Source organism: Spinacia oleracea, chromosome 4 (genome assembly GCF_020520425.1).
Source record: "Spinacia oleracea cultivar Varoflay chromosome 4, BTI_SOV_V1, whole genome shotgun sequence".
In the NCBI taxonomy this organism is placed as follows: Eukaryota; Viridiplantae; Streptophyta; class Magnoliopsida; order Caryophyllales; family Amaranthaceae; genus Spinacia; species Spinacia oleracea.
Genome location: NC_079490.1, coordinates 57,756,641 through 57,778,273, shown reverse-complemented (window position 1 = coordinate 57,778,273; position 21,633 = coordinate 57,756,641). Strand labels below are relative to the sequence as shown.

At 38.2% G+C, this 21,633-nt stretch overlaps 1 protein-coding gene across 2 annotated transcripts; it reads right to left on the bottom strand.

Annotated features, from left to right (window-relative positions):
* Positions 1-1,587: 1,587 nt before the first annotated feature.
* LOC110776608 (uncharacterized) lies at positions 1,588-13,636 on the bottom strand. 2 transcript variants are annotated; one of them, XM_021981163.2, is made up of 6 exons: positions 13,267-13,632; positions 12,900-13,090; positions 11,951-11,996; positions 4,493-4,575; positions 4,287-4,403; positions 1,588-1,875 (listed from the first exon to the last, which is right to left on the bottom strand). In XM_021981163.2, exons 1-6 carry the CDS (start codon positions 13,490-13,492, stop codon positions 1,804-1,806), a joined length of 735 nt encoding a protein of 244 aa, XP_021836855.1. In that variant the 5' UTR covers positions 13,493-13,632; the 3' UTR covers positions 1,588-1,803. The 2 variants fall into 2 exon arrangements, with proteins under 2 accessions (XP_021836855.1, XP_021836856.1); XM_021981164.2 differs by lacking the exon at positions 4,287-4,403 and having other exon boundaries at positions 13,267-13,636.
* Between the last annotated feature and the right edge of the window lie 7,997 nt (positions 13,637-21,633).

Here is a 21,633-nt window from a genome sequence, read left to right as displayed (position 1 = left end):
TCCCATGCACCTACATTGGTTGTCTGCTTAATACGAGCCATGCCGTCCTGCATAGGGAACAGGACGTCTGACTTAAGAAAAAAGAAAAAGCAAAAAACTTGTACGCCGTCCGGATACCAGAAAACGCGGCAACTGACCGGACGCCTCTCCAAGAAATTAAAGCATCAAAAGTAAAGGGAAATTCATAAACATGCAGAAACAAGAAGTTATTGAAGATGCTTACCAATGAGTGATCAAATTGCTGAAATGATCAGGCAAGTTGTCTAAACCCCAAGAACAACGAATGAAGAATCCAAGAACACTCAACACGATCACAGGAAAATCGTCGAAGGAAAATTGCTCTTTCTCTCTCTAGAAGTCTCTTGGAAAATTAACAAAAGGCAATGAAGGAGAAACAACAATTTTCTGAAACATTTTAAAAGCAAAAATCCGACTCCCAAAAAAGCAATCACACGTGGCACCATAACAAGAAGGCTCCCCCACATGGGCCAGGGGCACCCTCCTTGAGGGGCAAATGATGTGGCCAGAAATAGTAAATTGCCACCTGGCTTTTCTATAAAGGTCAAAATAAGAAGACAAAGATCCCTTCATGGATCTCCTCAACACATGCTAAGCCCGTTGAGAAATCCTGGCCAAAACATGTCCGAAAGCCCAGAGCTTGCAGGAAAGCCCAAACAAGCAAAGAGCCCAACAGGTCTAATCAGATATGTTATTAATAGGACACATGTCCAAATCTGGAAAAACACCCAATCATTAGGATAGGGTTGAAGGATCGATTCCCAAGAAACCCTAGCCCTATAAATAGCTCAGATCCCAAGGTAAAAGGGGGCATTTTCAATTCATCCCCACCAACCTAAAACTATCTTTGCTCTGCCTTCTCTCTCTAGCCAATGCTTACTTAGGCATCGGAGGGAATATTCCTACGGGAATATTCTTCTTTTGCAGGTTGCCAGAGTTTCGTGACAGCTCATACTTGATACCTCCGAGGAACGCGTGACACGTCATCGCCGTAAAAGATCCCACAACAACTTCCATTACATTTTTAAAAAATTATTTAATATGAAAAGAACATGGAAAAAATTTCCTTTTATCTCGTTGGATTTACATAATTAATAGTTCAATTTGCTTAACTTGAGTTAGATCAATAACAAGTAAATTGAATAGGATTCGGGTTAAATCTGGTATGATTTATCTCGGGTGGCTTTCGTTTATCGGGTTAATTAATCGAGTCGGGTTATTTTTGGATATCAGATTAAATCAGGTCGAATAGACAACAATTCAATTGAATTCGAATTGGTCAGCGTCGGGCTAAATCGAATAACGAGTTTTATGTATGTTGCGTTGTTATCGAGTAAAATCGACTTTTGGATTGATATCGGATGGGATGCGAGTCCGACTCGGTTGAAAGTTATTTGATACGATTCGAGTTACGTGTGTCCTCGTATTGCTAGCGGTTTGGGTTCATTCACGGGTTAAATCGGACTACGGGTCAACAATAGATGGATTCCGGACGGTTTTGAGATCACTATTTCTCGGATCATGTCACTTTTAGACAGCCCTACCTGTTAGTATCATAAGAAAGAAAAAAAAACATAAATGGGCTTTTGCTTCAGATAATTTCTGAGAGGCTTTTGTTTTCACAATAACGTACATGATTCAACTGTAATACATAGGATATTCCTGTCTGCCGTTTAGGTTCTTTCACATTCGGTTTTTAGAAGCAAATTATCTGACTGAAAAAGAAATTGCAACAAATTCCACTAGGCACGAGACGAACGAAACAGATCGATATTACATCCAAGTTCAAATTTGACCAGTCCCAAGAGGTTGTCTTGAGGTATCTCCTGTAGCCCATGCTTGATAGTCTTTCACAAGCTGTACAAACCACAAACCACAAGAAGGTAAGTAATGAGTTCAACAGCCAAATATTAGAACTAAGTCCAACGAAAACAAGAAAGCCAAAATTAATACAAGAAGGTTAAACATCAGAAATTAGTCCAACGAATACAAGAAAGCCAAACGTCGGAACTAAGTGGTGGAATATGGATGATTAAAATCAAGTACTACATGGATAAGGATCCTTGTTACTAAGATGACTAAGATCTCTGGACAACACTTGCCAAGTTCTGCAAGATGATAAAAGGTCTCAAGGTTGTAGTCATTATCATTACTTAGCTTAACATTTGCAAAGGCATATCATGTTTGTGGTGCCATTCTAGCAGATACATATCACAGATAGGTAATGCAGACATCTACGGAGCTTCCACTAGGAAATGTCCTTATGGTCTAGTTCCTACTGATCTACAAGGATTATAAAATAACTACTGGTAATGCGTCCAAATACAAAGTAAACCAAGAAAATCTGAACAAAATTGTGGCGTAGAATATCTTCCATCAGGAAATATCGTAATGGTCTAGTTTCTACTCAACTACTAGGATTACAAAACCTATGCTTAACTTAAAAATAACAAAAATACTATACTGATAGAGAAATAGATCGAAGAATTGCAGAGCTAAGGTTTGACAGAATTGAATTTGGAATTGGAGTTTGGGCGGCGGTGATTGAGCAGGGGGGAGCAGAGAGAGAAAAGACAACGGAATGCGGTCATCGGCGGAGATAACGACGACGGAGAATAAGGAGAGAGGCAGCGGGGTCAGCGAGGAGGGGGAGAAGAGAGAGGGGGTTGTTGCTGCTGCTGGAAAGGGTAAACCCGGTGGCGGAAGCGGTGGTTCAGCGCAGGTTCTTTGAAGGCTGTTGAACCGACGAATATGGAAGGTTAGGAAGGGCTGGTAATGGCGGCGGGTGTGGGGGGGGTGTTGCAGATGAGTGTTTGAGAAAGAAGGTAAAAATAAAAATGCAATTCATTTGATTTTTTTTGGATAAGGTATATAAAACATAAAAAAAAATGCTGAGCATGTTGTGAGTCACAAAGTCCTATTAGAGTAGAGACCCCCTAAAGTTCGGCCAGCCCTGGATTAATCAAAGATTGGGACCTTTCGAAGATGATAGGCCATAATTGTGACTGGTAGAGTCAAATTTTCCTTTCCCATGTCATACAAATTACTAACAAATGCAACAAATTCTTTTATTCAGAAAATCAAAGTTGTACAAAAACTGTAAAACCAACACCTTAGAAGAATTACTACTAAAACCACCTTGTCAGGAGCCAGTGACAGACTCACGTACTCACAGTTACCCATGGTCAACCTAGGTTACCCTTTGAATTATATTTATAATATTTCATCCTACTGCCTTCCATAACTCTAGTTCATTTGTTGGAAAATTTACAACATTCAAAACTAAATTAACAGTTACTAGCCAAGTTGTGAATAACTCAAAAAGTTTTTAACAAAATATGATTGCTTATACTGAATTATATTAAGAAGATTACAAAAACAAATATATCCGCAAGCCATTATAGATGGAAATTATTGAATTAAGCCATAAAACATTGGATATCATTATTTATACTAATTATTTTCTGATAAGAAAACAACTTCATTAAACAGAAAAAGCGAAAATACAAAAGGGGGACCAGATTTCTAATTAATATCAAGGAGAAAGTACAACAGACATTTGAATCTCACAGTACATTAAAACAGGCGTGATAGAGACTATGGATGGGGGTGAGACCAAACAAAATCTGCATACACTAATGCGCCACTCGCTCCCGTAAAGTAAAAATCAGGGTAACAATTGGCTCATCAAACTATGGGTCTTTGTTGACGTTATTGAAAATCTACAATTAAAAGATTTTCCACCTAAGCACATAGGTACTGCAAGTCTATAACAAAGAGAGGATCCATGGCAGGATATCCCTCGTCTACAACACATTCTTCACCCTCCCTAGGTTTTCGAACTTAACCTATTTGACCCATTCAAACTCCCAGACCCCGAATTAGTTCTCTGCTTTTCCTTTGAGGACGAGAGCTGAGGATGAGTTGAAGAATTGTACTCAGCATTCATGCAGCAAATATGTAAATTGGAACTACAACTTGATTCAAATAAATCCAACCTAGAACAAACCCACCCTCGCACGATTTTCCTAGAAATAAATTGGAAAAGATAAGTTTTAAATTCTCAAACAAGACCCCTAATGAAGCACTGCTCAAGAGGGAATTTTAGTCCATTGTTTAAGTGCTCTATTTCATCACTTAACCTTTGGAGGCTTTTATACCGTGTAATTTTAAAAATCTCATATCTTAAAATGTCTGGAAAAATTATATTCGAAATGATTCTTAGTGAGGATAAAACTGGAAGCAAGTTTAGCATTAACATTACAGACCTGTTCCATGAAGCGAGGGAGCATAATAACGAGTATCTGTTCAAGTACTCGTGCTCCATTTGATTCAATCATATGCACTGGAATTGCCCGAAATGGAAAAGGTACATCAATGCTCACCTGAAATACAGATGAAAATTAGTTCAAATCCAAGATCATTGGGTAAGAGTTACATAATCTCAAATGGCCTATTAGTAATACACTAATACCTCAATAACTGCATCAGAAGTAAGCTGCTGTGTTTCTGAGTTGATTTGCTCCCTTGCACAAGATATACGATTCACCATGGAAGCTGCATTCCCATACCAAATCAATGTCAACGCATTCCTGAAATAGCACGACACAAGGACTCAAAACCAGCAACAATGATTATAACACGCCAATGACATAGTTTAAAAAGAATCTCCACTTAGTCAGGGCCTGTTTTGTCACCTTTTTATTACAAGACGGTCCCCCATTTAGAAGTTCAACTACTAATTTAACAAAGCACAAATTATTATATTTTTATATGGTAATATTTCAAGGGGTAGTTCAACTAAAGAAGCGGGGGGAGTGGCAATATCTCATTTATATAACCGGAGCCAAGAAGTAACAGATAGACCTACCCCTATTAAAAGCATATTTCAGTCTTTTTTTCAATTATTTCTTCAAAAACAAGTTTTGTCAATCAATGCCAACTAGCCACAAGTACTAATGTAAACTTCACTGAATACTCATGTTTACTCCCAACGCTCAAATATGAGGGGTCTCAAATTAATTTGAAGGCTTCACTCATTTACAACTTAATTTAAGGGAGAAAAAGGTTGAGTCTTCACTCGTAGAGAACGGGGATTTCGTACGCACTTCACTCATGCTAAACAAAGGGCGTTAAATTTCAGAGGAACCTTAAAACTTTCATCAACCTAATTCTGATCTGGAACACTCAAACATTCAAAATATTTATAGCGAACAACACACCTAAGAAAGATAAAGATGATTGGTAATAACACTCACTAACTCCTATATGAATCAACAAAATTCACTGAATTTCACAAAAGCTGTCAATAGTTAAACCAATACGAGAAAAAATAAATCCCAACTCAATTGAACTCTTTCTTTAAAAGAACCACCTGGCAGAAAAAAAATATTAAAAAAAATTTGCAGACCAAATTCCAGCTGATATGCCCTAAAGAAAACCAAACAAAACACTCAAGTTTAGTCTCAAGGTAGAAAAACACTCTTGCATAACCATTCTCCCCTATTCACCATAATGGTATTACGACACTCACAATAAAGACGTCCAATCGCTTTACAATTTGGACAACGGTATTGTACCAAGACTGACAACCATCATATCAACTTTGGATCAGAAGACGTCTCTTTTGCTTCAGAAAATTGACATACTACCATCTTGAGTTTCAGATTTTTCCATTTGCAAAGACAACTAATTTCACCAAAAAGTAATTACTAGTACAACTGCCATTCTTTCAACAACTACCTATTTAGATTATTTCCTTTCTTGGTAAACTTTATATACTTCCTCCATTCTTATTTAGATGACACAATTGGCCTTTTAGCACAATTCATACACTCTCCTTTGGCTTTGTTACTTATGCGTAAGGTAAAATATAGTCAAGCAAGATTTTGTTAGAATCGTCTCGATAAAAAGATTCAGAATATTAACTTTTTATAATTTTTTTCTTTTACAAAATTAACGATAGGATAAATTAATTTTTACCACCTACAAAAATCAAAAATTTGTTTTTTACCACCCAAAAACTAAAACTCGTATTTTACCATCTAACAACAATTTTTTTTTTTACCACCTGAAAATGGAAAAATAGATGAAACCGTTATGTAGGGCCCAATTCAATTTCACTCCAATTTTTAACACTCCCTCTGATTTTCTTTACTGCCATTGAATTTTGTCAAAAATTTTGTTAATTAATGGGAGGAAAAAAATTTTGTGGATTCATTGAAGAGAAGGAAGCGGAGGAAGAGGATGGAGTTAAGTACATGAAATTGAGGAAGAAGAGAAAATATCAAAAATATTACCGTTATTGTAACCTCCCACATAAAGGTTTCATTACCATTATGTTAAATCTTGAGATATCATCAGCAGGTACATTGCTTTGTAGTGACTAAACAAGGTGATTCCTACCTACTTTTGTGCAGTATATGGCTCATAGAAAAAAATATAGCGGATGCGGTTGCGATGGCGGAAACAGCTGCGGAAACCGCTTTTAACGGTTAAATAGAACGGATCAGGCTAACGCCGTGTGAATTTGTCTAAAAATTCACATTAACACGTTTAAAACTGTTAATACTTTTAAGTTTAAAAAATATTATTTAAACACAATATGACAAAACATATCATAATATGAGTGGGTAACATATTTTGTGAACAAAAATCACTCAAAATATCATGTTAAAATATATAGTATTACTAAAATATTTTTGGCCAATTTGTACATAAGAACGGTGTAACAGGAAAAAAACATTCTAACATGGCGAGTTACCGTTACGTAATGGACAGCGCGGGGAGAAAGGTGTAACTTTTGCCGTATCGTTATGTAACGAGGTTTTGCGGAGCGGAAAATCCCAACCCGTTACAGAATGGCCGTTACGTAATGGAACGGCCGAGTTTTAATTCCAGGATATAGCTTGCCTTCTGTTGAAACAAGAAACCAGCATGAAAAATACTGAAGAGTATTGCTGGAGGTATCAATGATTTCAATTGACTGATTTCAGGATAATCAATATTAAAGCATTTTATAGACAATTGGCCCCTGTATGTATCTTTATATAAAACTAAAGATTCTATGGGGCTCTTTGAAATACAAAGTAAGGGTGGTACCATTCTGATCCACATCACTTTGCCTAATAATTATATTCATACTAGTAGGAAGACAAGCAGAATAGGACTATAGGAAACCTTGAGTGGATGGCTCAACATCGAGAAACTGAAGCTGAGTTCTTCAACCCTCCAACTTTCTATCATGCACTTATGTTTATCAGATGCACTGAAGTTGCAATTGGAGGGGTGAAAACTTTAGGTTTCTATACTATCAGAGCAACAAGGCTTTCTATACTGCTGCTGAGCTGCATGGGCATCATTAGCTGAGGGGTAAAATCCAGAAGAATGTGAAAACGCTTTTGAAGAAATTGCATCAGGAAAATATTTCTGGAATATTCTAGAAAACATAAAATGGCATACCATCTTTGGATGGAATCCAAAGTAAATTAAATCACCAATTCAGAATTGCAGATGCCGGACATACATTCAAAAGAAAAAAAATTATTGGTGATATGAGGAAATGGTTACATTTGGAGGAAAGTGCAGTGAAGCAGAAATTATGAGTGCAGTGGATGGGCTTAGCTGATTCCATTAATCACTAATTCTATTCTTTTATGATAGAAAGAAATGGCATAAACGATAACTTCACAGTACAATGCTGAAGAACAAAAACCAAGTGAGGCCAATGAAGTCCAAAATCAGATTCTTTATTTTTGTAAGGAAATTTTGGGCACTTCAGCTTCATTGTTACCAATTATTGACGTGCTTGTTTTGGAGCTAAATTAAGCAGAGCATCTTGTGATTTTCTCAGTGGATGTATTGAATAAGGAAATAGATCAGGCATTGAAAACTATGGATGATTCTAAAGCTCCAGGGGTCGATGATTCAATACACTCTTTTTCGAAAGGAGCTGGTACATAAGTAAAGCTGCAATGGAGGATTTATTTCCTACTTCTGTTAAAGAGACAGTAACTATATGGCTATATTTAATTTAAAGGACTTATCCATCTAATGTGAAAGTTTTCAGGCCTATTACCAGTTGCACTTTATCTTTAAAAGATTATATCTAAAATCATAACTGGGAGATCTTTCGAATGTGGTGGACAAAGTAGTTAGTGAATTCCACAACCCAGATAGACACTTCATATAACATTATCCTATCAATTGAGCATATTAAAAGTTATAGTAAACAACTTACATCTCCTCAACGTGTGATTAAAACTGATCAGTGAAAAGCATATGAGTTCATAGAATGGAATATTTTTTAATTCAGTTATGTAAAGTTGGGGTTTCCTGTTGTGGAGTGGATCAGGGCTTGTGTTATATCATTATTTGAACTGCGAAAAAGTAATTCTAGTCCTACGTTTCCATCTGATGGTGTGTTCTATTCACCTGATTTTCACTTATTTTTTCTGAACTTATTTTATCTAACTTATTAAAACTTATTTTAAGTTATAAATTGTAATTGGTCTAACCCTAATTTTCCTGAACTTATCTTATATGAGCTTATCTGAACTTATCTGAAATAAGTGGAAAAAAGGTGAACAGAAAATAGCCTAAGAGAAGGTTTGAGGCAGTAAAAATCCATTTTCACCTTTTCAGTTTTCCATTAATATGGAGCAAACCTGACCAGATATCGCAGTATTTTACAAGTTGTGCACAATATTTACATACTTCTAGGTGCGTTGTAATTTACAATTAAACTTCAGGAAAGTTTGTCCTTAAAGACCTTTTATGTCACAATTTTTATGAAAAACAATTTGTAAAACTTTTTTTATGAGAAAACACCTTGTATATCTATTTTCTTTAAAAAACACACCTTCAGGTAGCCAAAAATTCAAGTTTTCGGCGTTGACTCTCTCTTTTCCCTCCAATTATGAGTATATATACCACTCCCATTTAAACTATCTCTCCTATTTTTCAATTCCAATTTACTCCCTTCATCTTCTTCCTCCTATTGCCATTACTGCTCGACTACCGAGCAGTAAAAACCTAAACCCACTTGAATCTATCTCTCTTTGTCTCTTTCTTTTTCATTTGTTGTTTACTGAAAATTCAAAAAGTTCTTCCACAGTGGATAGTTCGTACTTGAACAATTGGAATCCAACTTTTGCTTGCTTGGAACTTTGGAAGTGTTCAACACAAATTTGTACTTTGTAAAAGAGGTCCAGATTATTGCTTTTCCCCACAAATTCAAAATTCATTGGAACCTAAATAATTTAACAAGTCATATAAGTTGACGAGGTTGACTAAGAAAATTCATAATTAATCCCTCTCAAATCTCAATTATTCCCCCAGCAATTAATAAAACTCAATTTTAGATTCTACGCATAGGGTTGACCTTCTGATAAAAATAGGAAATTTAGAGGCCATTCATTCTCCGATACACATTCAATACATAAATTAAAAACAAATAGTTTTTTTAAAATATTACAGAATGTGTTCATACCTTTGCACAGTTGCAACACCAATGAGAAATGGGGAAAGTTTTCAAATAAATAAAGTAAATAAAGAGAAAGAAAAGCAAGAGTGAGTGCAAATGGTAGTGGTGTTCACGCGCATAATTGGAGCCTTGGAGGGAAGAAGTTAGAGTCAAACCAAAACTTGACTTTCTGGCCTAATTCCGACCTTAAGGTTTGTTTTTTAAAGAAAAATGACATATAAGGTGTTTTCTCAAAAAAAATTGTTTTTAAGTTCTTTTTTTACAGAAACTGTGACATAAAAGGTCTTTAATGAAAAGTTCCTAAACTTTATTTGCCAAAAACAATCAATGGTAATTCTTACCTAGATCGAGCAAATAATGAGGATCCACAAATCCAGCTCTTATAACAAGGGGAATGGCTAGAAAGTATGAATGATTAGTGGAAGAATGATGCTGAAGAAGAGGGCATGAAAAGGAAAAGAAATTAGGCTGTTGAAGAGGAGTAAAATGAATATCCAGAAGAAGGGGAGATGAATCTAGTTTTGAGACGCTTTCTTCATACTTAAGATTTCTACAGAGAAACAGCAGATACCTCTTCCGCTTTAAGTACTAAATCAGCAATTAAATTTGCAGCCTCGTAATCAATTGCAGTATCTGCAGAAAGGCCGCTTCTCAAGATCTAGTAGACTAACTCAATCTACCCACCATGTCACATTCCCAAGCCCTATAACTCCAATAGTAAGATGGCAAGAATGAGGAAGAAGTGAAATGTTTTGGGCAAGCAGCTCAACAAGGGAGTCATGCATTGTGAAAGACGCAAATACTATTCCTTGGGAAATCAAGGCAAGAAAAGTATTTTCAGTTTCATGAAATCCAACGAGTTTCAACTGTTGATGCATAAGGGTATAAAAAAGAGATCTTTTCAAAGTTCAAACGTTTTACAGTAGAAGAAACAAGCAAGAAAAGAAGCAGCAACATGGGTATGAGTCTATGAGAACCAGAAAGGAGATGAGAAGTCTTCATGGCAACATAGCAACAAAGTTTCAGCAAAACAAGTAATGAGTTATTTCCATCTTGGTAAGTCCAAGTTTGAAATCCTTAGGATTAAACGAAAGGAAGAAGGATCAAGTTGGGTTGTTTCTTGATGACAACAAGCAAAGAACATGCAATTTCAAGGCTTCTCAATCTTCTTGAGCAATGGTGAGGCAATTTCTGGGCTCATATTCATCCAGAAGGGGAGGATAATACAGTTGAATTTAGGGTAAGTTAGCTTGCTTAACTGCTGGGTGGTACAACTTGGGAAACTGTTTCAGGGCCTTTTAAGCTTCTCTGTTAAGCCTTGGCAATGCAGTGAATTGGCCTCGCTAATTACAGAAGCTACATGGTTTTGATTCATTTGGGAGACGCACTTATTCTGGTGAAAATCCTTCTTTTGGGAAGAATGAGATCACTAGGGTAAACAGTTCATCATAGGTGTCGTGAGTTACTATTATTATTATGTTATTTGGGTGATTAACACCTGTATAAGCAATCTGAACCCCCAATTTGGATTCTAATAAGTAAAGCTTAGTTTATTACTCTTACTAGGAATAAATTCTTGCATTTAATTATGGATCAACTAAATGCATATGCCATGTCCAAAAAAAGAAAAAGAAAACACTGCCTATTAATCGTTTTGAGTTCTCCCAAATAGGCTAACACTATCCAAAAGTTGACTATTGAGAAAAAAAACATGATCGACAGGCAGCAACAGTATCAACCAGAATTCAACAACAAAATAATTAGTATTTCCTCTGTCCCAGAATAGTCGTTACACTCTCCTGGGAACACAGTTTAATGCGATAATAGTAGTGTGGTTATCAATTATTATTTTATTAAAAAGTAGATGTGATGGAAGTTAGTGGGTGTTTTAATATTAGAGGAAAGAGAATGTATCGTATTTTTATATTGAAAGATAGAAGAGTTGAAATCAAAATATTTGTGTGGTGGGCCAAAGTGAGAAAGGGACATCTATTAAAATATAATGAAAAAATTCCTAAAATGGGTTGGATAAAAAGTGTAACGAGTAATCTGGGACGGATGAAAAAGGAACGTGTAACGAGTATTCTGGAACGGAGGGAGTAAAAGATATTTCAGTTTAGCAAAACTTACTACATTTCAGTAAGAAATCATTTAGTTCAGAAATAATGAATTTAAAGAAAAATCTGTTTAGATCAGCAAAATCATCTCAGTTCAACAAAAAAAATCAATCTGATACCCTGTGCATTCAGTCAGTGTTTCAACCAATGGCAAGATTGCCAACAATCATAGAAATTTCATAACAGTCCACATAGAGTATTACTGAAGTATCTACATTACTAAGAAAGCTAAAAGGTCATAGAAACAACGACTCAAGCATCGGAAATTTAGCTACTCTTTGATAATCAAAACATTTTATAGTGAAGGAGTTTTGTATCAGAACTTCCTTACCCTCAAACTTGTCGTTCTGTGCAACCACAACCGGTGATCCCTCCAACTGTCATGAAGAATATCACACAACAAATAAGAACACCTCCATGTCCACCTAAATGGCAAACTACACACACAAAAGCTTTCTGAAAAACAAACTAACTCTAAACACTCATATTTCATTAACAAGTGCATCACTAAATGTCATAATGGACTTTTCACACTTGTAAAAGATTGCAACTGAAAAGTTAACCCATAGGACTTAACTTTAATTTTTTTTAACATATGGATATTTAATACTCCGTATGACAATTTGTGGAAGGTGTTATACCCTCTATTCTTTGAAAGGGATCTATTTGGAGGTGGCCAGTATGGAAACCTTCACACAAATATCATTGAATTGATAAATACTCCCTCCGTCCCTTAATACTTGCACCGGTTTGACCGGTGCGGAGTTTAATACATTTGAATTGACTCATTAATTTAATGGGTGTTAGCTGATGGTGGGGTATTTTTTAATATAATTAATGGGAATGTGTAAGAGGTGGAGAGTGGTGATTGGGGGTGTGAATTTTTAAATGGTTTTTTGTAGGGAATGGGGGTGTAGGTGGGGTTAGTAAGTAAGTGTGAGAAATAATATAATATTGGTGTAAATTTCCATTTATAGAAGCGGTGCAAGTATTAAGAGACGGCCCGAAAAGGAAAGCGGTGCGAGTATTAAGGGACGGAGGGAGTAGTGACTCCTGTATAAAAAATAAAAACAAATAACTAGAAGTTTTTGGCTTGAAGTAATTTGATTTTTTTTTCCATTGCTATTTGCTAAACAAGCTATTATTTAGAAAAATAAAACTGCAACCAAGTAACAAAGAAAATCAATCGGCAGTGTATAAAGCTTTGAATCACGCTTCCAATGTGCTAAGAAACCTATATTACTGACCAAAGAAAGAAAAGGGCAAGGAAGAAGTCTGACCTTGCAGGATAAGAGTTTGATACAACATCCATCGGGCTCTTCTTCGACACGAAGAAGCAAAACCGGGCAAACCTCGAAACTGAAGAATTTAAACCTGTAGACATAGCACCTGAATGTACTTTCATCAACTCTCTCTATCCTCTCTGCATCCAACACCGAGTATTGACTCGCCGGCAAGCTCATATACTCCACTAACTCAGCACAAAAACAAAACCAGGAGGGAAAAAATCAATAAACCATTCCAGATAATATAAACATGATAAACCAATAAACCAGGCGAAAGAAATATCAGCAAAGTTAATATACCAAAAAGAAAAAAACAATTAAACCCCCAAAAATTAGAATAAAAAGAATCGAAAATCATTACATAGAGGGCGCTCAAGTTGCTGAACAGGAACAGTCTCCTTACGGCGAGCAATAATTCGAGCTTTAGGGGCTAATTCAGAAGATATTCGAAGTGGGATTTTGTGGGATTCGATGGAAGATGAGGGAATGAAGAGCGATGTGTGAGGATAGAGAAAATGCAGAGGATTTTTCAACAGTAATGGAGGGGGGTGATGGTTTATGGTAGAATGGTAGGCCAAACTAGCCATAGTTTCTTTCTTCGTCTGGTACCTGGTGGGTTTCAATTCACAGAGATACTTACTGTTGGAAATGAGGAAATCAAATAACAGGTGATTGTCTTCCTATGATAAGAGAAAGCAAGAAGATGGGAGTGGGGTCAAAAGGCGCCTCACAAAATGGGGAACTCTCTACAATGGTCATCCTACTACTATTGACAATTAATTGTGGCCATATAAAATTAATTTAAATTATACAAACTTTTATGTAAAGCGGTTTTACATAAAAGATTACATTGGTATCATATAAGTTAAGCAATGAAATTAATTAGTTAAGCACCAGAATTAATTAGTTAAACACTAAACGAATTAGTTAAGCGCCGGAAGTAATTAGTTAAGCACTAGAATTAAGTAGTTAAGCAATGAAACTAACTAGTTAAGCAATCAAAGTAGTATTTTCGGTAAGGTGATCTTACACAAAAGTTGTTGTTTAAATTAATAAATAGAATAATTAGGAAAGTTAATTAACAATTAACTTGATTTCTCTCTCCCCTTGCTTAAGCTAACCATTAATTATCACTAACTATCGTCGGATTTCCGTGGTATCCGGTGGGCGGTGGCCGAAAAATCGGCCCTCGTTGTTCTTCATCGTTCATTGGCATCAGGCATCTGAATCTTTAGGGTTTTGTGTTTCATCTGGGTTTGGTGGTTCGTCCTTAATCCAAATTTCTAGGTTTTTTGTTTTGGGTTTCCTAGATCTGGAAATCAATAGGATGTAGAAGACGAATGTGTTGATGATATTGAAGAAAATAGCAATTAAATTCGGTGTTTGTTCGAGAATTTACAACGATTATTGGTTGACATGGCCGGAGAATTGAGAAACGACAGACGTTGGTGGTCTACCGGAAAAAATGGAGTCACGACTGAACCTAGAATTCGCTGGGAGTGGGTTTATTAAATATGGATAGCGCTGGTGGGTTGAAGAATAATAATGTTTTCTAACATTCCCGACTATTTAATGGTTGTCATGGCTGGAATTTGTAGCTATGGCAAAAGTTGTAGGTATGTTACTGACTATAGTATGTGTAGACACCTAATTTGTGTCTCCCCTAATGGGATGATGACGAAACCATTATCCTTGCTAGGTGGTTGGTGCAACTCCGTGCGGAAGTCCCAATTTCTAAGATATGTCCCAAAATTCAATATCCAAAGTCCAACTCCCGAGCCTATTACCATTTCGGAACTCGGTACAAAATACAATTTCCAAAATTCAAGTTCAATATCTGTGAGGGGGTCGAAAAAGCGCGAAACTAATGCGTGACCTCGTCCCTCGTGGGTGTGACGATTCTTTTTATTCAATCAAGTGTAATTGGATTTCCTGTGAGTTTACACCCAATTGACTAGTAATATAGGAGTCGCCATTCAGTTTTTAACGACAATGAGAAAAACTGACAAAACCCGGTTATCCTGACATAAAGGGAGTGCAATTATGTTTGACCACGACGGTCGTAGGTTCCCTTGTGATCCCTGGTGTGTGGATCTCTCAATATACACCCGCAAGGTAGAGATTGAGGGTTCGGGGGACTGTAACTACCGAGAGGAGTACTTCGCTCGTCGATAACTCCAGAGGCAGGATATCCTTACTAGCTCAGCATAAATAATTGAAGGGACATGCATTAACTATTAAACTAATCTGAGTTGATTTTAGCAATATGCAACATATAATACTAATTCGATCGTGATTATCTGATTTAAATAGCATTAAGGGACCTAGCATGATAATCCGATTTCCCAAAAATATTATATTTGTTAGGCGTGATAGAACAATCAGATTAGGTTAGTTTAACAGTTCATAAAAAGGGCGAGGAAAGCAGTTAAATCATCGAAAAGGGACACATTACGACGCATCCTTGAGAGGTGCGTCACGGTTCTCAGAAAACTAACCACTTTGACTTTGCTATTTCTCCTTTTATTTAACGAATCTCAATTATGGGACAGGATACGTTCTGTTCGATTTATGGATCGATTGCGACAGAACGCGTGAACAGTTTCGCAGCGAGAGGCTTAGGCTAAGGGTTGGAGTCAATACTTAGAATATAATTGTGTGTTGTTGTGTGTCCTTTCACGTCGAATTTAGGGGCCTATTTATAGGGAAGAGTTCGTGGAAAGATAGAATTGCAGAGTTCTAATCCACAAAGAATTAGGAAAAAACACGTACCCAGGTATTTTCAGCGCCCAGGCCTGGGCGCCGAAGATTTCGGCGCCCATAGCCAGGCGTTGAAAATAGGGTCTGGGCTGTTTTCTTTAGTCAGATTCGGATTCCTGAAATCCGTAGAGTTTGAGATTAATTCGAGTCTTTTAGCGCGTATCAATTTTATGACGGAATGCGTCTGGGCCCGTTACGAACTCTAGGCTCGTTAGGATTTTAATTAATACGTAACTCTTATTTCTGAATCATATTAGGAATAGGATTCTCGCAGTTTTCTATCTCATTTAGGATTTATGTTGGAATGCAACACCTAATTCTGACAGGTTTCTATCTTTTATGATTTGCCACTTTTAGAAGCTACCTTTTACGGCAGTTACTTTTTTTAGCAGGTTTCCATAAATAGCAGGTTTCGGGTGAAATGAAATGGGGAATCGAGATTCGTTTATTTTATAGGAGATGCGTTGTCAAGTGGAGATTTACGCTTTCATCATCGAACCTTTCCCTTGCGGGAACGGGGACAAAAGTAGGTGTCTACAGTTAGCCCCCACTTTGACTGAGTCTTGGAGTAAGACGATGGTCAAAGTATTAGACGGAGTGCGTCACACAAGCTATGGTGTATGTGACCTGTTTTGCGAGGGTCTCACGAGCCCCCGAGTGATAACATTTGACTTAAGGGTCATCACTTGAAGTGTCGACATATCCCTCACGTGTCATTGGGATTTGTCAACTGATAGTATAGAAACTTCCTCACTTTGTCATTGGAAGGATCTAAAGGTGCGTAGAAACTCCCTCACTTTGTCATTGGAAGTAGCTACAGATATTTTCGAAATTATAGCTGTAAAGTGTAATTGGGCCTGGCCAAGCCCAATCACGAGGTAAAACGTTTTTAAAGATTCTCATTTTCAGGGCTAGCTAAACGAGAAAACCCCCTTGTTTTTATAGGACGTAAAACGAAGGAAAATCCAGCACATCGTTCTTTTTTGGAAACACGGAAAACCAATCCTTTAATTTTTGGAAAAAGGAAAAACCGAAAAAGGTTATCGCTGCAGCGACTAAGGACCTGCGCGGTTAGTGACGCAGACCCCGCCCGCTGAAGGTGGGCGAGCCTGTCCGCTGAGGGTGGACGCCCCGTCCGATAGAAGTGGACGAATCTGTTTTGATGTTTTGAAAATAAGGACCTACGCGGTTTGTGACGTAGACCCCGCCGGCTGAAGATGGCGAACCTGTCCGCTAAGGGTGGACACCCCGTCCGATAGAAGTGGACGAATCTATTTTGAAATTTATTTTGCTTTTTTGAAAATAAGGACCTACGTGGTTTGCGCCGTAGACCCCGCCGGCTGAAGATGGCGAGCCTATTTTAAATTTGAAGATTTTATTTCTTTCGGAAACTGAGGACCTGCGCGGCTAGTGACGCAGATCCCGCCCGCTGAGGGTGGGCGAGCCCTGTCCGCTGAGGGTGGACGTCCCTGAATTCGTTTTCTTTTTGATTTGGGAACTCGCGCGGTTTGTGACGCGATTCTTGCCTGACTGAAGATGGGCAAGTTCCTATTTCTTTGGTTCTTTGGATTTCTTTTGAGAATTTCTTTTATGCATTCTTGCAAGAGCGAATTCTTTCGAGGGGTGCTCGAATTTAGTTGTAACCTGAACGTGGGCTGACAACGTGTTCAGACGGATCTTTGTCTTGCGACCGTCCGCTTTCGTGATTTTGAGCTAGTCTTTACGGCTCGACTTGGCCTTTGATCAGAGGACCGTGCACAAGCGTCAGTGACGTTCTTTCGATGAGGTCGAACCTATTGTTGTTCTTTTTTTTTTTGAGATATCCAAACATGATATGGTGTATGGCGCAGTCCGGGAATGTGATTTTGATCGCGCGCTCCTCATTGGAGTCTATTTTTTTCGCGAGCCCCCAAGCACTGGGGCTCATCGGTTGTTTTTCGCATCTTGTAATCATGTTTGGGGTCATGCTCGTATGTGCGAGCGACCTTCTATAGTAGTGTGCTACTTTAGCGAAGCCGTGGAGTGCGACTTTAGTTTTCAGGCGACATCCGGTTTTAGCTTGGCCCGGATTAACCCTTTGACAGACAAACATTTTTTATTTGGAAAACCAATGACTTGACCACACATATTTTTGGTGTTTCGAAGAATGACCATGATATTTAACTTGCTTTTTTTTTGAAAGTGTACACAAGCATTTTCTGAGACGAGTCTAAGTTTCGACCAAGTTTTAATGTCATTATTTTTTTCTTGCTTATTTGGGAGCTAAAGGTGCTTTGGGCTTGATCCTACTTGCAATAGGGCCTCGTGTTTAGCAACACGATCTTAAGTCCTTTCCTGTTCCGTGTTTTGTGAAATCTGGGCCTTGGGCTGCATTTTCAGCGCCCAAGGCCAGGCGTTAAACATTTCGGCGCCCAGAGGTGGGCGTTGAAAGTCCTTTCCTGGTAATATTTGATTTTCGGATTTCTAACACGTTTCCGAATGGGATCAGGATGTCATTGGGTGCGTTCAGCTATATATAGGGGCTAGATACGTCCTTATTTTCCACCACTCTCAAATTCTTTCTCTTCTTTTGCTGTGCTCTAATTATTCACTGCTTTTGCCATGTCGATCCCTACTTTCTCACTCCAACGGACTGTTAGGCGTTGGCTACGGGCCCTTACTCCCACAGAAAAAGCTTTGTTAAAAGAATACCACTTAGAGGCACTTTTAGGTTTACAACAAATTAATATTGATTATAATTTTCTGCATGCTTCCCTAAGCTTTGGGACTCCGATCATCATGTTTTTTCCTTTCGGGGCAATGAAATATGTCCTTTGCCTGATGAATTTGTTGCGATCCTTGGTTATCCTACTAATGCTACTCCTGTTACCCCTGGCACTATTGAAGAGGGTAAAACAACCATAAGGGCTTTCCTAGGGCTAGATGATAACATGTTTGCTGAAATCGTTGTAGATGATAAGGTTAACTTGGCGAAACTTGTAAAACATCATTTTAGGCCTAGTAAGAATATGACCGAACAGAAATTGAATATTCGAGCCCTTGTATTTTGCTTGTTGAATCATTATTTGTTGTCGAATAATAATGGTGAGTTCGGTGACATAAGGTTGATCCCCTTGATTAGCCAGATGGAAAGTTGCTATTCTATTATGCCGTTGGTTGTTGCTGAGACTTTGCTGAGTGTGGATGAACTGAAGAAGGATGCCAAATCTGAATATTTTAAGGGGAGCCCCCTATTGCTGCAGGTAATCGATCTTTTCCTTGCGCACATGTATGTTTTTTTTGCATATATTTCTTTCTGCCTGGGGCTGAGTTTCAGCGCCCAGTGCTGGGCGCTGGAATATTCGGCGCCTGGTCCTGGCGGTTGAAACTGCGCCCCAGGAACCGTTTTTTCTTTCTTTTCATTCTTTTGATTCGATCGTACCTGTTTTTGCAGATTTGGCTTGCGGAACGGCTTAGACTTTTGGAAGCTCCTGCCGATCCTAAACATTATCGCCCTATAGCTTTGGGTAACCGAAAATACTTGCACCAAGGCCAGGACGAGGCCGAATGGACCTCCTTTTTTTACTTATGGCATTTGTTCTATTAAGTGGGTGGTACCATGGTGGGGTTTGACTACTATGACAGGGGGGTCTGATGTATCGGTTTATGTTTCTTTGTTGGGGCTATCTCGTCCCATTTATATTTTCCCTTACCGAGTCATGCGTCAATATGGTTTAAGGCAGACTATCCCTTTTTCTGATACGGTACCACCTAAGGTAGCGGCCTTTTCACAAACACGGGTCTTAGCGTGGGCTAAGTATTAAGATGGTCTCCCGCGTTGGGCCGTAGCTACAAATGGCTTTGTGGGTCTTTCTGAAAACTACAAGTTGTGGATGAGCTCCGATGACAAAGATGTGAGGACCGAGGCTCGTAATGGGGAGCCGGCTGAGCTTTTGATACCTCGTATTCGTGTTAAGTATGAGGGTCCTGATTCTGCCAGACCTCGTACCTATAGTGTTAAGACTGTGAAAGCTCGTCCTGATCGAAAGAGAAAGGAAGTTCCTCCCCGTTCCAGTTTCAGGCCTAAAAAGATGCCTAGCATGAAGGGGCCTGCTGTTGTTAAAAGAAATGCAAGCTCTCGCGGAGATCGTCGCCGGAACAATGTATGGGTTAGGAAGGCTCAACCGCCTGTAGAAACAGTGGCTAGTCTAGTTGATGATAATAATCCTTCTCCCACCATTGTTTGTGCCCTTGAGGCTGAGCGGGCTATAACTGAGAATGTTTCTGAAGCCTTGGCATCTTTGGAAGCTAGTGTCCAGGAGCCGGTTCTTATGGAGATTGACAATGGGCAGCGCAGAGGACTGTGGGAGTGGATCCTGCGAATATTGCCCTCTACAAGACTTTATTTGATGATCCGGAAGAACTAGAGTAGTGTAGTTCTTGCTAGGGTGTAGGTGCCTTCTATTTATTTCAGTCGTGTTTGTTTTTATTTTTAGCACTCTGTTTTCCTTCTTATTATATTTTAATAAAGGCGTATTTTTAGTTTTTATTTATTTTTGTTTCTCCTCTTTTTTATGTATTTTATATGTCTAACACTTTTTTGCACAAAGAATATTTTTTTTTTATTATTTGGACCGAATCCTTGGTAAGGATTGCCTACGTATCTTGTCAGAATCAGGTCGCGCGTAGTTCTAGCTTTAGAATAAGTTCTAGTATGCCGGATTTCGGTAGATATGTCCTGAAGTGGAAACATATTATTTAATCGGTCAAATGAGTGAAGTATTTGTCATTATTTTCATCTGCCGTTTTTTGCCATAGGTTGCGTAAAATTCGACTAATTTGTATAGCTATATTCTTGGTAAACCTATTTGGATACGTACTATACCCCCCAAGTGTTCGTTATTTTTGCGTTGTGTGCGGATAAAATGACGAGCACTTTCAAAAAGAAAACTTTTGGCAGGCAGAGAGTTTCAACGCCCAGACTAGGGCGTCAGAATTATCGGCGCCCAGCCCTGGGCGCTGAAAATGACTTGGGCGGTCATTTTTTGACGCTTTGCTTCACATGTTCTTGCGTTTATTTCTATTCCCTTTTTTTGTGCCTTGACATTGTGCTTCGTATTTAAAGTTAATTTTAAGGCTATTTTGGAGGCTTTTTTGACTGTTAGCGTGAAATGCACTTTTGTCCAGATTAGTTTTTTCTGTTGGTGACTCAAAACAGTTTTGAAAATGGAGTTAGGGTGCGGAATTTATGAAGATCTTTGTGTAGGCTTTGGAGGTGGGTTGTTAGTGAAGGGTATGATGGAATCTATGTTTATGAATCTGTTTTTTTTGGTAACATTTGCATTGTTTTAATTTTTTGATTTCCTTTGATTTTGGGTTGCATGGATTGGCTCTTATGATGACACTGGTTGGCTTTTAGGTTTTGGGGATATGAATGGGATAGTGTGGTTTATTTTGTGGGTTTCGGGAATTGGTTCCCATGGCACTATTTCAAAACCGAGTGGGCTTTGTTTGTTGGGCCTAGAGTGGGCCGCTTCTTTATTTTTGTATTTTGCAAGTACATTTGGTGTTTATTTAGTGTTAGAATAAAATTTTTAGGAGAAATATTACGCCTTTATTGATTCGGAAAGTAAGGAAAACACACTGAAATAAAACTGACCCGTATTCTAAAGGGCCTTAGGACCATCTAAAGTCTCTATTATTTTTTTCTATCAATCTAAAGAACTACTAGGCGCTTTTTACTAATGGTTCTCTATGTGGCTCAAGCCTGGGGTTTAGTCTCATAAAACTTCGGTCCTTCACCGGTACTCATCTTGAATTCCATTCCTTTTGCGTTGACCCACTGATATGTCTTCACCCATCCGTTCTCGACCTCTTCTAGTGTTGATGCAGGAGAGATTAACCGGGTTGGATCGAAACCTTCATCTTGTAAAGCTAGGGTAGTCATCACAGTCTCGTCCTCCATAGGCCTCGATTCGTTAAACAATGT